The following is a 17,166-nucleotide window of genomic DNA, read 5'->3' on the forward strand; positions in this document are numbered from 1 at the left end:
GATATCTTCCTCTATGTGAAATTATTGTTGCTGCTGATTTGTAACAAAAATCTTGACAGTCAGGCTTTATTATGAAAGAAAATTTCCTCTAAAACTCCTCTAGGTCCCATTAAAGAGATCAAAAGTTGAACCTAAATAATTTTATGACCTGAATTTTTTCCATACCCCTTCCATCCACGACCACTAGGAGAGGGGTAAATATGCAGTGGAGAAAAGAAAACCCAGGAAAGGATTACTGTCCTCCATAGGCTATAGTATCAAAGAAAGTAAAGCCCGAAGATTATTGCTTTAAAGCACTAAAAGATTGCTTTAAAATGATAGAAGAGGAGTTGACGCAGGGGAAGGAAACATACCACTTACTGAAGTTCTTGTTTCTAATAATCTGACCATATTTTCTTAAGTTCATTCTGATGGGTCTGAAGTAGCCAGCCAATGAATGGGAGGGATTCACTTAAGCTCCAGTGTAATGTGCTGATAAGTGTCCTGTCTAGCGTCTGAGTGACACAGAAGCCAGAAGCTAATGGCAAGAGGGTGGGGGACCTCCCTGGTGGCGCAAGGGGTTAAGTCTCAGCATTTTGAAGCTATCAGCAGTCACTACAACACAAGTTCCATCTCCTGCTAGAGAGCTACTCACATGGTGCAGCAGAACTCTCCTCTCTCACCGGCTGCTCCTCTCAGCAGTGTATTTTCAGTAGATCTGCCTATTCTGCTCCCCACTCTGTCTCTGATAAATCCTCTCAACCATCACAGCTCTGACCTGCACCCCAGCCTCTTGTATACATAAATAAATAAAATAAATCTTTAAAAAATTGTTTTAAGGGCCTCCCCGGTGGCGCAGCGGTTGAGCGCTGGGTTGCGAAGCTGCCCGCGGCCTCTGCGGCGCCGGTTCGATCCCCGGCTGCTTCCCGGCCACCAGAGGAGGGTCCCACATGGCGCGCAGACCTCTCCTGCCGCCCGCTGCTCCCCTCAGCAGCGTACTTCGGTCCTTCTGCCTGTTCTGCTCCCCGCTCTGGCTCTAGTGAATTCTCTCACCCTCCCGCGCTTCTGACTGTACCCAGTGCATGTATAAACAAAAAAGAAAGAAAGAAAGAAAGAAAGAAAGAAAGAAAGAAAGAAAGAAAGAAAGAAAGAAAGAAAGAAAGAAAGAAAGAAAGAAAGAAAGAAAGAAAGAAAGAAAGAAAGAAAGAAAGAAAGAAAGAAAGAAAGAAAGAAAGAAAGAAAGAAAGAAAGAAAGAAAGAAAGAAAGAAAGAAAGAAAGAAAACATGCCTCTATAAAAAAAAAAAAATTGTTTTAAAAAAATGAACATGAACCTCCCTGGTGGCTCAGGCAGTTGAGAGCAGTGCTGTGAAGCTGTCTGCAGCCTCTGCAGTGCCGGTTTGATCCCCGCTGGCCATAGAGCAACCCACAAGGTGCAACAGACCTCTCCTGACTCGCCTGCTCCCAAAAGCAGTGTATTTCATTCAGTCCGCCTGTTTGTTCCCCACTCTGTCTCTGGTGAATCCTTTCACCCCCCTGCACCTCTGACCTGTACCCTGGTTTTTGTATAAATAAATCTTAAAAAAAAAAAAAAAAAAAAGAATGTGTCCATGCTCTGTCACTCCCATGGGCTTCAAATTTGTAACACTTTTATACCATCACAGACAGACCTACCTCCATGAAGGGGAGGTGCCATTTCCCTGTCCTGACTTACATGCAGCTGTCCTTGATGACAGGTCCCAGAGTGTCATGAATCTGATTTCCTGAGAGGGGGAACTACTGGGAGCTAGGGGCAAAGTTAAGTGGCCATGGTTAAGACATGTGTGCTCCTGCTCTCTTGCTTCTGTGATCTGACTTGTTTAGTTTTGTTTTTTTTTTTAAGATTTATTTTATTTATGCATTCAAGACTGGGGTACAGGCCAGAGATGCAGGGGGTGTGAGAGGTCTGCTGCACCATGTGGGTAGCTCCCTGGCTGGCTGGGGATTGAACTCATGCTGCAGAGGCTTTGGATTGCTTCATAGTGCGGTGGCGCTTAACCCCTTGCACCACCAGGGAGGTGTGGCCTGACTTGTAACCTGTTAATGCTGGGAGGGAGATGTGGAAAATGACATGAGGAGGAGAGACATTTAGAGACATTTTGGAAGAGGCACTTGGGTAAGAGACCTGTGGGAAGGCTGCTGACCTGGTCCTACACTGAGGCAGTAGAAGCCATTATCCTGACTTCATGGTGGATTATTTGGTACGTTTTGAAGACCAAATGTCTCCTTTTGTCCCATTTCTCTAGGACATTTGTGACCCCTTTCTTGCAGTCCCTGCCAGAAGTTACCTGAGACTTATAGCAAGCTTTAGTGCCTCAGTAGCCCAGCTTCAGACTGACCCTGTTCAGCTGCCATGCTCACATGAAATTTAGGGGTTTTATTGGGAAACTATTATTAGGAATATCTTTTTTTCTCTCTGTATACCCAATCATTCCATTAAAGAACATTCACACTAAAAGTCTACTTCCTTTGCCATTGTGTGGCTGATGGCTGGGCCACTTTAGAGAGTGTATGCTTTAATAGTTTGGGTTCCCTGGTTGCCCCTCATTCATGCACCAATAGTAATTGCTGGTAGGAACAAGTGTTGGAAATGTTAAGATGGATCTCTGATTAATGGTACTTAATAATCTGCCATACAAAATGATGTAAATATGAAATAGCTCTGCTATACTGAATTCAACTGCACTGTGGTATAGAATACAAAATTGCAGTAGGGCCTCCCTGGTGGTGCAAGGGGTTAAGCACAGCACTATGAAGCAATCTGCAGCCTCTGCAGCACGAGTTCAATCCCTGGCCGGCCAGGGAGAAACCCACATGGCACAGCAGACCTCTCCTGTGTCGCCTGCTGCTCCCACAGCAGTGTATTTCAGTCAATCTGCCTGTTCTGTTCTACGCTCTGTCTCTGGTGAATCCTCTCACCCCCACCCCCCTGCACCTCGGGCCTGTACCCTTCAGCTCTTGTATGCACAAATAAATAAATCTTTAAAAAAAAAAAAAACAAAGTTGCAGTAGGATAATGCTTTGTATTGCGCCCTGCACAATTATAGCTGACATTGCTCATGCCTACCTAATTTCCTCCTTCCCACCACCTCAGAGCACTCTCAGCTTCCTAGTAGCAACTCCTGTGTCCCTGTGTCAGCGGGCTTTCTCTGCTGAGCTAGGGTGGTTCTGCCTACTCATGGAAGTTGCTGGAAGTGTCCGAGACTTAAAGCTCCTTGAGGCAGCACTCAGCCCCCATGCCAGTTCCCTTACTCCTGGACAGAACGGACCTACCCCTGTGGTAGGTGTTCTACATTGACTCTCAGAACTCTCTGAAGGAATTGAGCTCTGTTACTGCACTGGCAACTGGCCTAATAATAAACCCATCATGGATCTCCCTGGTGGCTCAGGGGTTACAGACAGTGCTATCGCCAGCCTCTGAAGCACCAATCCCCTGCAGGCCAGGGAGCTACCCACATGGCACAGCAGACCTCTCCTGCCTTGTCCGCTGCTTCCTTCAGCAGTGTGTTTCAGCACATCTGCCTGTTTTGCTCCCCCTCTCTCTGGTGAATCCTCTCACCCTCTGTACCTCTGGCTTACACCCCAGTTCTTATACGCATAAATAAATAAATAAAAAATAATAACATAATCGTCATGGAGTGACTTTCCTTCTCTGTCCTACATCCCCATTGTCCCACCCACATTTCTTTCACCTGTCAGATACAGTAATTGTTTTAATCCCCGTCTCGGCATCTTCCTCTAGGTTTTCCCAAACTTATTATTGTTGACAATAAGGCAATCACCAACAATATTGGCTCTAATTTTGACTCTTAAAATTGAATTTTATACCTCACTGTGACTGTCTCCCCAACCCCCCACCGACTGTCCATGAGTAGGTCATGGATTAGAGTTTATAAGACTGAGCTGGGAATGAGATATTGGTTTATTTTGGTAGATATAGGTATGACTCATCACTTTCCAAAATAATTGTCATTGTATATATCATCTGATGGTTTCTTCTCTCCAAAATACTGATTAGTTAGAGTGCTCTATGATCCTAAAGAAATCTTTAGAGTGTGTTAAAAATAACAAAGATGTAGGGCCTCCCTGGTGGCGCAAGGGGTTAAGATGCAACCTATGAATCTATCTGCAGCCACTGCAGCACAAGTTCGATGCCTGGTCAGGGAGTGACCCACATGGTGCAGCTGACCTCTCCTGACCAACTGCTCCCCTCAGCAGTGTATTTTAGTCAATCTGCCTGTTTTGTTCCCCACTCTGTCTCTGGTGAATCTTTTCACACACACACCCCACACCTTTGGCCTGTACCCCACTTCTTGTATGCATAACTAAATAAATCTAAAAAAAATAATAAAGATGTATGTTTCCCTCAGGAGAACACATTTCTCAATAAACTGATTCATCAGGAGGAAGGCAATATTATAGGTGACATTCATTGTACCTGTGTAATTCTTCTATCTCTCCCATTGATCATTTCCCCTTTGTTTCCCTTCTTTTTATCTCTCCACTTTCTTTACCTTTCTTTGGTCCAAATTCCCACTCCATTTTGAAGGAAAAAGTATCAGATAACACCTCCAGAAATCTGTCACAGATCGAACACACTCATTCTTGAATAACAGCATCCCTTGATAGATCAATTTTCTTGGTACTAAGTGAAAAGTCTTCTGAGCTCTTCATCCTCTAAAGTCTTGCTAATTAGAATATTCTTTAATGGGACAGACTGTCTCAGGCTTCCCTGCCCTATCCTCAGATTTCATAGGATAGCTCAGTCACAGAGCTCCTACCGGAGATTAGATACACAATCAAGACACAGACAAAGAGCACTAAGTTTTAAAAATGAACCTTTTTCAAAAAAAATTTAAATATCATGACAGACTCCATTTACCTTCAAGTAGCATCATGTGAGAATAATGACTGCTTTACAATCATAAATTGCACAGAAACCAAACCCTCCATAGTGAAGAATTCACAAAGGAATATGTTTTCTTGGTTCTAGGAAAGAGGGTGAGAAAATGTTCCTCCCTGAGCTGAGCAGATTTGGCCAATAACAATGACAATAAACCCAGGCTTCTCTGTATAACTACAAGGTCAAGAAGAGATGTTTATTTCTCTCATTTTTTGCTGAGTAGATAATCTTGGTTGCTGCCTATAGGACTCAGACACCTTGTCAAAATGGGTGCAACTGAGAAACCAACAAAAAATGAAGCTTCTGAGTTCCTGTTGATGTTTTCTCTGGAATTGCAGAAACAGAAGGGGTGCTTCATGACCTCATAAAGATTCTTCTATAAAATTCAATAGGGAATCAGGACTTTTGGAGCTCTGAAATGATTCTGTTGGGGATTAGAGGGTACCATTTTATGGAGGTGATAGCACCTCTAAGTTTTCTGTGAGGAAAGGAGTTTATCATAAAAAATGTAAGATTTGTGACTAAAATATACTTTGTTTTGTTGTTGTGAGCCTATCTTAGCTTTATAACCTGGATTTTCACTTCTTTGCAAAGCAAATCTTACACTTTTACTTAGTCAGTTGTGTTTGCATAGCTCCTTCACAAAAATGCAGTTTCTGTTTTTATTTATTTATTTATTTTATATAATTCTTACATCATTTTTCATTTTTGCACAATGGATGCACTTTCATTTTGGTTATATTCCCCATACAATTGCACCCCCCCTTATTTTGACCCTAATCCTTCATCTCCTCCCCTCCCTAACCCCACCCCCCCAGGTAGTGTGTCTCTGATTTATGGTTGCTTGAGCTTCCATATGATCCAGCAATTCCACTTCTAGGTATTTACCCAAAGGACACAGAAACATTAATTCCAAAGGGCACCTGCATCCCTATGTCTATAGCAGCACTGTTTACAATAGCTAAGCTATGGAAAAATGCCCAAAAATAGATGACTGGATCAAGAAGATGTGGTACATATACACCATGGAATATTACTCAGCAATCAAAAAAGATAAACACGTGCAGTTTGTAGCAACATGGATGGAGCCAGAAGGGATCATGTTCAGCAAAATAAGTCAAAAAGAAAAAGAAAAATACCAGATGGTCTCACTCATAGCAGGAATTTAGAAAACCTAAGTAAGGGACCAGGAAAAAGACTAATTAATACAAAAATGCAGTTTCTGAAACCTGCTCAACACAGAAAAGGGCATTTGATGAAGAACAAGACAGACATCCCTATGCTGAGAGGACCACCTCCCAAGCTCTGATAATTTTCCATTTGGTGGTATTTTAAGGCCCCATATGCTTGAAGTGTCACTATAAGTCTGTCACTGGAAAATGGCATTTCCCACATCTTCCATAGGCTGGCAAGTTTTTGTCTGTGTTAACCAACAGCTGTAAATAGCCTTAATCTCTTGTGATCATAATTTGAATTTATCTCTCCATGAGTCAACCATAGATAGTAAACATTCTTTCTTTTTTGCAGGAGATATAAGAAGAATTAATCACATTGAGGGAAAAAAGAACATTTCAGGTTTTTAATTTTATTTTTATTTTTTAAAGATTTATTTATATGTGCATATAAGAGCTGGATACAGGCCAGAGGTGTGGGGGGCTGGGGTGAGAGGATTTACCGGAGACAGAGTGGGATACAAAATAGGCAGATTGACCAAAGTACACTGCTGAGGGGAGCAGCGGGCTAGTCAGAAGAGGTCTGCTGCGCCATGTGGGTTACTCCCTGGCAGGCTGGGGCTCAAACTCGTGCTGCAGAGGCTGCAGACAGCTTCATAGATTGCATCTTACCCCTTGTGCCAAAAGGGAGATCATTTCAGGTTTTTAAAAAAGGCTTTGATTTTTCCTGTGCTATGTGCATCATTGGCAACTAAAGAGAAGACAGAGGTCTTTAGGATTTGTATCACTCACCATAAAGTTATAATGTTCATTCTGGGAAAGAATTGAAAGACAGAGATGAAATTTTCTATACTTTGATTTTTGGTTCACATTTTCTTTTTTTATGTTTAATAGTCATATGAGCATTAGGAAAAAAAAGTACTTGGCTGGTATATGGCTCTATACTTGTACAGGCACATGCTGGATTATCAAGAATGTTTGACACTCAGTGACAAGGATGCATAGAAAAAGGAAATTTTATCCACTGCTGCTAGGAATGTAAATTGATGCAGCCATTATTGAAAATAATGTGGAGTGTCCTCAAAAACATGAAAGAAGAACTACCTTATTATACAGTAATCTCTCTTCTGGATTTTTGCACTAACTTGCAAAGAGATATGCATCCCTATATTCATTGCACCGCTATTCACAATAGCCAAGGTTTAGGAATAATCCAAGTGCCTAATAATGGAGGATTGGATAAAGATAACATGATATATAAGCACACAATGGAATACTACTTATCTATACGAAAAATGAAATCTTGCCATGTGTGACATGTTGGACCTTGAAGGGATTATACCAAGTGAAATAAGTCAAAAGGATTGAGACAAATACTGCATGATTTCACTCTTTTGTCGGATATAAAGAAAGGAAAAACAGAAACAAACATTTAGACTCTGATAACAAAAGAATGATTACTAGAGGGGAATGAGGAAGGAAAAAATGGGTAGGGGGTCAATTGGTTGTTGGTGGATGGTGAATGAGTATTTGGTGGTAGGTGTGATGAGAAGATGCGATTTTCGAAACTAGATAGCATTGTAAACAAATGGTACTGCAATAAAAAAATAATAATGTTTGACTCTCTGAAGTCCATTTTACTGTTTTCTCAACTGTAAACCCCTGTGATCTCCTTACTCATCCAAATTCCTAAGACAGAATTTACTTTGATCTCTTTCTCATCTGAACTGTTTACACCAATAATGCAGGAATATGTGTTATTTATTCCTATAAATATTTTTGAAATTCAATTTTGAAACTCCAATATTAAGTTCTATAAAATCGTAAGCAAATAAGAACTTATATATACATCTACTGGGAATGGAAATTGTTGTAACACCGGTAACACTTTTTAAAGTGTCCTATATCTGGCAAAACCGAAAATTTGCTTATCACATCATCTGTCAAGTAGGCACTTACATTTTCTGTATTCATAAAATAAGGCTGATAATTTTATCTATTTTTGCAAAGGAATACCAAAATTATTATATCAGTGGTGTGTGGGTTATGAATGTATAAACAATGCCATATATTTTTAAGGACGACTATATATGTAGAAGAGTATACAGACACATGGGAAGAATAACCCACAAAGAAGCGGTGGTGGTGACCGCAGCAGTAGAAGCAGGAGTTTATCTGTGTGCAGCCCCAAACTGGGAAGAAGATGCTTATCAAAGTGGAGACACTGACGGGAAAGGAGATTGACATTGACATTGAACACACAGACAAGGTGGAGCGAATCACGGAGCGTGTGGAGGAGAAAGAAGGAATCCCCCCACAACAGCAGCGGCTTATCTGCAGCGGTAAACTGATGAATGATGAGAAGACAGCAGCTGATTACAAGATCCTAGGTGGTTCAGTCCTCCACCTGGTATTGGCTGTGAGAGGAGGAGGTGGTCTTAGGCAATGATGGACCCTCTCTCCATTTTACCTCCTTTACCCTGTCGGTCAGAATGAGGCATCATCTATCCTCTCACACCCTGGGACACCAGAGCTACTGACCCCTCTCCTGGATGCCCAGTCTTGTGTGTCTACTGGTGGGAGACTGTGAGGACCCCAGGATGCATTGTTCCTGGCCCAAAAGGCTCTAGCTGGCAATTGGGTTTTAGTTTGCAGTCCTGTGTGCTTCCCTGTCATGGCTATGTCCCGTTGTCAATAAAATATTTCTTGGCCTCCTGGGAAAAAAAAAAAAAAGAATCCACAAAGTTATTACAACTAGAGAGGATAAAAAGTTCTGTGGTCAGGAACGAGACCACTAAAAACATCAGTTGATTAGAAAATGTGTCACTTGTCAAGTTGAATAGTGTATAAATGCTTTTTCTTTGTATTGTTCTTTATATATTTCAGTAAATATTAAATATTGCACAACAAAATAAAGTAACAAATAGTAATAATAATGAACAAATGGTTTATTCATAAATCAGGTTTTCATACACTTTTGGGAAAAAGTAACTTGTTAACTTTTTAGACAGCATTTTATATGACGTCTTAACTCAATTTGAATCTTTGTTAAGAAATTTTAGGGCCTCCCCCGTAGCGCAGCGGTTGAGCGCTGGATTGTGAAGCTGCCCGCAGCCTCTGCAGCGCCGGTTCGATTCCCAGGCTGCTCCCCGGCCACCGGAGGAGGGTCCCACATGGCCCACATGGCGCGCAGACCTCTCCTGCTGCCTGCTGCTTCCCTCGGCAGTGTACTTCGGTCCTTCTGCCTGCTCTGCTCCCCGCTCTGGCTCTGGCGAATTCTCTCTCACCCTCCCGCACTTCTGACTGTACCCAGTGCTTGTATAAATAAATAAATAAATCTTAAAAAAAAAAAAAGAAATTTTACAAATAAAATCCAAAAGCATGGTGAAAATTCATTTAGCAAGGATTTACTCATGTGCACTTACTGAGTTAATGACAGCAAGACAGTTTTCCTAAAGCTGATTCCACCTATGAGTATAAATAAGACTCCAGTAAAAACAGTCATTCTGATTTTCAGTTGAGGTCCCTGGACTCTGTTCCACCTCCCTCATGGCCATTATGCAGGTCTTCAGATGTGGTAATATCTTGTCCATTTATATCTGGATTATTTTTATGCCATGGTCTAAAAGGCCATCAACAAATTCCCATGACAGTATTTTCTCTAACATTCGATGTTTCTAAAGGACCGGGATTCAATTGAAAACACCCACGATAGTCTTGTCATTCAACTAAAAGTAATTAAATGAACACCTGCTATGTCTCTATCAGTCACTACTCTGTGACTTATCCCCCTGTCAAATGAATCTTATCTGAACTATCCTAATAAGAGATGCTGAGTAGACAGGAAAGACAAGGAGCAATAATGCTTGAAGAGGACTAATAAATGCTTTAAAAAACCTTTGTTTGATGCTAAGGGTTTTGGACCCTCTGTTGCAATAGATCCGATTGGAAAGATTTAATCTCCAAGTTTTTGCTTTTGCTTTCTGTGGTTTTAAATGTATTTTTCCCCCAGAGTCTGGAAACTTTTCCAGTAACATGTAATATAGATAACATTTGTCATCCATAATCATATTTAAAAATATAAGGGTATATTTTTAGTAACCAAGAGTGAGAAACAGTTCTCACTGAGATCAACTTCTTTTTCCATTCAGCATTAGTTAAGGGACTGATTTAAAAAAATCACCCGAGACAGTATGAGTTAATTGTTTGAATCCATAAAATCCAGCAGAGCTGATGTGGAGATTGTTGAAGGAGCATTTCCAATCGGTGACTAGCTCTGCCAGTACAGGTTTTGTCACATAACCACAAGTGGAGTTCCAAGATGGAAAGTTGCCTTCAGAAATCTAGTTAGTCATGGTAAATGTTTATTTCTCTTCCTCTATTAGCTCAAAGCCCTTTAGTTCGAATTGTAGTGGAAAAGGAAGATTTTGAAAAATGAGAATATGGGAATTATAATGGATCTGGCCCCAGTGTAGGGGTCTGAACATTTTTTGTAAAGGGTCACATGGTAAATATCATCAATTTTGTTGGTCATGTGTTTTCTATGGCAACTACTAGACTTGGATGTTTTAGCAAGAAAACATTGATAAATAGTACAGAAATGAATGGATATGGCTGTGTTCCAGTACAGATCTATTTTCATAAAAAAACAGAAATAGGCCAGATTTGGCCTGGCAGCCATAGTTGCCAACCTTATCTAGCTGAATCTCTTTTATAAAAAAGAATATTAATGTGCCAACAAAGTCCATGCTCTTAGTGTGATCTAGAGGAAAAGTTAAGATGAAAAGAACAAGAAACAATATTAGCTCGAAGATGGTAGCATTTGCTAAAACCAAAACATATGCACACATTTCAAAGTGATAGATGAACAAAATAAAAGATACATTAAACATATATAAAGATGTCCTTTGGGGGATGTTGGGGGAAGGAGAATGGGAATAAATTATACTATACTTTATTATTATTTTTTTTAATATTAAATTTTATTTTTATATTCCCCCATACAATTGCAAATGCCCCATTCTGACCCCAATCCTTCCCCTCCCGTCCCCCACCCCCCAAAAAGTGTCTCTGGTTCATAGTTTTTTGTTGATTTTGATTTTCACTTTCTTATATTCATTTTCCTGGTCCCTTATTTAAGTTTTCTAGATTCCTGCTATGAGTGAGACCACCCGGTATTTTTCTTTTTCTTTTTGGCTTATTTCGCTGAGCATGATCCCTTCCAGCGCCATCCATGTTGCTGCAAATTGCATGTGTTTATCTTTTTTGAATGCTGAGTAATATTCCATGGTATATATGTACCACATCTTCTTGATCCAGTCATCTATGTTTGGGCATTTGGGTTGTTTCCAAAGCTTAGCTATTGTAAACAGTGCTGCTATAAACATAGGGGTGCAGGTGCTCTTTGGAATTGATGTTTCTGTGTCCTTTGGGTAAATACCTAGGAGTGGAATTGCTGGATCATATGAAAGCTCTATGTTTAGTAGGTCCAGAAATCTCCACACAGCTCTCCATAGTGGTTGGACCAGTTTGCACTCCCAACAACAGTGCAGAAGAGTTCCTTTTTCTCCACACCCTCGCCAACATTTGTTGTTGCTAGTTTTTTTAATATGTGCCATTCTCACTGGTGTGAGATGGTATCTCATGGTAGTTTTGATTTGCATTTCCCTGATTACAAGTGATGTTGAACATTTTTTCATATGCCTGTTGGCCATTTGCATTTCCTCTTCAGAGAAGTTTCTTTTTAGCTCTTCTGCCCATTTTTTGACTGGATTATTTTCTTTGTTGTTGCTGAGTCTCATCAGCTCTTTGCAGATTTTTGTGATCAGTCCTTTATCATTAGTGTTGGGTGCAAAAATGTTCTCCCAGTTGGTGGGGTTTCTCTTTGTTTTTGTTATTGTCTGTTTTGCTGTGCAGAAGCTCTTTAATTTGATGTAGTCCCAGCTGTTTATCTTTGTCTTCACTATCACTGCTTTGGGTGATGTGTCTGTAAAGATGTCTTTGATGTGCAAATCCCGTAGTGTTTCGCCTATATTTCCTTCTATGTATTTTATGGTTTCAGGTCTTATGTCTAGTTCTTTAATCCATTTTGAGTTGATTTTTGTGTATGGTGTGAGGTAGTGGTCAAGCTTCATTCTTTTGCATGTAGCGACCCAGTTTTCCCAGCACCATTTATTGAACAAACTTTCTTTGCTCCAATGCATAATCTTTGCTCCTTTGTCAAAGATTAGTTGACCATAAATCTGTGGGTTTATTTCTGGATTTTCTATTCGATTCCATTGGTCTGTATGTCTGTTCTTGTTCCAATACCATGCAGTTTTGATGATTATGGCTTTGTAGTATAGTTTGAAGTCTGGGAGTGTGATGCCTCCATTTCCTTCTTTTTTTTTCAGTAGAGCTTTGGCTATTCGGGGTTTTTGGTGATTCCATATGAATTTCATCAATAATTGTTCTATTTCTTTGAAGAATGCCATTGAGATTTTGATTGGAATAGCATTGAATCTGTATATTGCTTTTGGTAGGATGGCCATTTTAATAATGTTTATTCTTCCAATCCATGAGCAGGGGATGTCTTTCCATTTCTTTGTGTCTTCTTCTATTTCTTTTAACAGTGTTTTATAGTTTTCTTTGTATAGGTCCTTTACCTCTTTTGTTAGATTTATTCCCAAATATTTGATTTTTTTTGTTTCGATAATAAAAGGGGTGGTTTTTTTGATTTCTTCTTCTTCAGATTTATTGTTTGTGTATAGGAAGGCTACTGACTTTTGCGTGTTGATTTTGTATCCTGCCACTTTACTGAATTGATTGATGAGTTGAATTAGTTTTTCTGTGGAGATTTTGGGGTTCTCTATGTATATTATCATATCATCTGCAAATAGTGATAGTTTGACTTCTTCTTTTCCTATTTGGATTCCTTGGATGTCTTTCTCTTGTCTTATTGCTCTGGCTAGGACTTCCAGTATTATATTGAAAAGCAGTGGTGAGAGTGGACATCCTTGTCTTGTTCCAGATCTTAATGGAATTGCTTTCAGCTTTTCACCATTGAGAATGATACTGGCTGTTGGCTTGTCATAGATGGCCTTTATGATGTTGAGGTATGTTCCTTGTATCCCAAGAATTTCAAGGGCTTTTATCATGAATGCGTGTTGCACTTTGTCGAAAGCTTTCTCAGCATCTATTGATATTATCATATGGTTTTTATATTTCTTTTTGTTGATGTGTTGGATAACGTTGATTGATTTTCGGATGTTAAACCATCCTTGTGCCCCTGGAATGAATCCAACTTGGTCGTGGTGAATTATCTTATGGATACATTGTTGGATTCTGATAGCTAAAATTTTATTGAGGATTTTTGCATCAGTGTTCATTAGGGAGATTGGCCTGTAGTTTTCCTTTTTTGTGTTGTCCTTATTCAGTTTTGGTATTAGTGTAATATTGGCTTCATAGAACGTGTTTGGTATTGTCCCTTCCTTCTCAATTTTTTGGAAGAGTTTGTGAAGGATAGGCACTAATTCGTCTCTGAATGTTTGGTAGAATTCATTTGTAAATCCATCAGGCCCTGGGCTTTTGTTTTTGGGGAGGTTTTTGATTACCATTTCAATTTCGCTGCTTGTAATTGATCTGTTTAGGTGTTCTATTTCTTCTTTATCTAGCTTTGGGTGATTGTAGAGTTGTAGGAATTTGTCCATCTCCTCTAGATTGTTGAACTAGTTTCCATATAACTGTTCATAGTAGTTATTGATTATTCTTTTGATTTCTGCTGTGTCCGTTGTGATTTCTCCTCTTTCATTTATGATCCTGTGTATTTGTGCTTTCTCCTTTTTTCCTTTGTGAGCCTGGCTAGGGGTTTGTCTATTTTATTTATTTTTTCAAAGAACCAGCTCTTGGTTTCATTGATCTTTTGGATTGTTTTTTTAGTTTCAATTTCATTTATTTCTGCTTTGGTTTTTATTATTTCTTTCTTCTACTGGTTTTGGGGTTTTTTTGTTGTTCTTTTTCTAGATCTTTGAGCTTTGAGATTAGGTTGTTTCTTTGAGTTCTTTCTTGTTTTTTGATGTGAGCTTCTATTGCTATATATTTTCCTCTTATTACTGCTTTTGCTGCATCCCATACATTTAGGATATTGGTGTCCTCCTTGTCATTCAATTCAAAGAATTTTTAATTTCTTCTTTGATCTCCTCGTTAGTCCAGTGGTCTTCCAGTAGTGTGGCTTTTAATCTCCATGTGGTAGGATAGTTCCTTGCCTTCTTTTTATGATTTATTTCTAGTTTGATGCCTTCGTGGTCAGAAAAGATGGTTGGTATGATTTCAATCTTGGTGTATCTGTTGATGTTTGTCTTGTGCCCCAGTATGTGATCGATCCTGGAGAATGATCCGTGTGCGCTTGAGAAAAATGTGTACTCCGTTTTTTTTGGGTTTAGTGTTCTATAGATGTCTGTTAAGCCCAAATGCTCTAGGTCCTTATTTAGAGCTTTGGTTTCTTTACTTATTTTTTGTCTTGTTGATCTATCCATTGTTGATAGTGGTGTGTTGAAGTCTCCCACTACGTATGTGTTTTCTTTGATGTCTGTTTTCAGAAAGGACAACAGTTGTCTGATATATTTTGGTGCTCTTTCGTTTGGTGAGTATATGTTAATGAGTGTTATTTCTTCTTGAAGTATTGTCCCCTTGATCATAATGTAGTGACCATTGGGGTCTGTTTTTATTTTTTTGAGTTTGAAGTCTGTTTTATCTGATATAAGTATAGCTGTTCCTGCTTTCTTTTTTGGCCCATTTGCTTGTAGGATTGTTTTCCATCCTTTGACTTTGAGCCTATTTTTATCTTTTGTAGCTAAATGTGTTTCCTGGAGACAGCAAAAGGTTGGGTTTTGTTTCTTAATCCAGGCTGCAACTCTGTGTCTTTTTATTGAAGAGTTTAGTCCATTTACATTTAGAGTTAATATTGATATGTTAGCATCTGAATTTGCCATTATGTTTGTCTTTCCTTTGATTTTATTTATTCTTTTAATAACTTTTTTTTTTTTTTTTTTGGTCTTCTTTCGTTGTTATTCGTCCCTCTGAGGTTCTGGCTTTAGGATTCCTTGTAGTATTTTTTGGAGTGGGGGTTTAGTCGTAATGAAATTCCGGAGTTTCTCTTTGTCTGGGAAGGTCCATATTCTTTCTTCATGGAGGAAAGAGAGCTTTGCGGGATAGAGTATTCTTGGTTGGCATCTGTTTTCTTGGAGTCTGTTGACTATGTCCCTCCACTCTCTCCTTGCCCGTAGTGTTTCTTCAGAGAAGTCTGATGTCAGCCTGATCGGTTTTCCTTTGAATGTTATCTGTTTCTTCCCTCTTGTCAGCTTCATTGTTTTTTCCTTGTCCTGGATTCTTGGGAGCTTTACTATTATGTGTCTTGCTGTGCTTTTCCTTTCGTCGTGGAAGTTTGGTGTTCTTCTCGCTTCTTGTATATCAATTTTCAGCTCCTTCTTCGCATTTGGGAAGTTCTCTTCAATTATCTCCTGGAATATTTTCTCTGTTCCTACATCTCTCTCCTCTCCTTCTGGGATTCCTATAACTCTTATATTTCCTTTCCTCATGGAGTCAGATAGTTCCTGAAGTCTTTCTTCATTCTTTTTCCTTCGTACTTCTCTTTCCTTTTCTGTTTTGGTTCTTTTTATTTCTGTGTCTTCAAGAGAACTTATTCGTTCTTCCATTTCATCTATTCTGCTTTCCTTGCTTTTCCCGGAGTTCTTTAGTTCCTCCATTAATTCTTTGATCTCCTGCATTTCTTTTACTTCCCTCTTTAGGGACTCAATTTCCTTCTTCTGATCTATCACTTTTTTAATCATGGCAATTTTAATTTCTCTTTCTGGAAGGCTCAGAAGTTCTTCCAAGTTGCTGTCGTTGCAATCTGGGGAGTGGTTTTCTTTTTGTGGTGTGCTTCTTTCCTGAGGAGTTGTTAGGTTGCGTGTGGTTCTTCTACTCCCTACTGTCTGTTTTCTAATTTGTCGTATGCGTTGGGACACTGTGTTGCTCGGACTGACTGACATCTTGGGTGAACTTCTCCGCTCCCCTCTGGCTCTTCCAGGAGCCATCTCTGTCTTCTGGGGGAGCTTTCTGCTGGTTTTAGGCAGTTTTTACTGAAGAAATGTCCCTGTTCTCAAATGGCGAAGCGGGATGCAGTCCCTGTGCCTCCGGTTTCAGGCACACTCTTCTGCGCACCCGGTCTGCCCCGGACGTGGGTGCCTGCTCCCTCTGTGGGCTCAGACTGCTGGTCGGAAGGGGCCTGGTGTGGAATAACTTCCTGGCTGGCCACTGGGTCCTGCAGAAGCCTTCTGCCCTTTTCAAGCTGTCTTAAGAAATTTCCTGTTCTATGGGGTGTTAGTGACTTTTTTTTTCCTGGTCGCTAGGTGGCGCCAGAGATCTCTCCTATTGTCCTTGGGGGGCTGTTTTTCGCCTCCCCCCACCCCGTGGGATAGGGAACAGAGCGGGAATGGTAGGGTACACCTCAACAGCTTTGGGGTGCTGTGTCTGCCTTGTGCCCCACCGTCGTGGAGAACCCACGCCCCGAATTTTCGTGCCCCGGGTCTCAGTTCAAAGCCCTCAGTTCCAGGACGTGGGCTGTAGCCCAGTTCAGTGGCGCGGGAATGGCGCCTTTTGCACCGCTCCCGTGCCTGGGCGCCTGGTTCCTGCTCACTCAGGGAGGGACCTTCACGTCAGTGAGGACCTCCGCGCGTCTCCCCGCAAGCCTAGGTCGTATCCCCGCAAGCCTAGGTCGCAGGCGCGGGGACCTGGGCAGCTGCGATCCCGGTCTGCACTTGCTTTTCAAGCGCGCCGAGCGCGCCACTTTTCCGCGCAAGCTTACCCGCAGCCCGGGCTGTGTGCGCGTCTCTCGGAGTCTTTGTTCTTCTCTAATTATACTATACTTTAAATAGAACTTCCCATTAGCACAACTCCGCTACTGAGTCTCCACCAAAAATAGACATGGTCAAAATAATACAAAACCTCCACAGACTTTCATCTTGATTTGAACACAAAGAAAGTAGCTGTATAAAAAGACACCTTGCATATAGGAGGTCCTAAGTTATCTGAATGTA

General features: G+C 40.5%; 1 protein-coding gene across 1 annotated transcript; it reads left to right on the plus strand.

Moving 5' to 3' along the window:
* Positions 1 to 8,294: 8,294 nt before the first annotated feature.
* Positions 8,295 to 8,540, plus strand: LOC119253599 (NEDD8-like). Its single transcript, XM_037521077.2, has one exon. It carries the CDS (start codon positions 8,295 to 8,297, stop codon positions 8,538 to 8,540), a length of 246 nt encoding a protein of 81 aa, XP_037376974.1.
* Positions 8,541 to 17,166: the final 8,626 nt, after the last annotated feature.

The sequence above is a fragment of the Talpa occidentalis genome, unplaced genomic scaffold (genome assembly GCF_014898055.3).
Source record: "Talpa occidentalis isolate TD23 unplaced genomic scaffold, MPIMG_talOcc4v2.1 talOcc4.10, whole genome shotgun sequence".
NCBI classification, from domain to species: domain Eukaryota; kingdom Metazoa; phylum Chordata; class Mammalia; order Eulipotyphla; family Talpidae; genus Talpa; species Talpa occidentalis.

Bases quoted from the DNA above. Each gene is read 5' to 3' on its own strand.
- LOC119253599 (XM_037521077.2), top strand. From the start codon at position 8,295: ATGCTTATCAAAGTGGAGACACTGACGGGAAAGGAGATTGACATTGAC.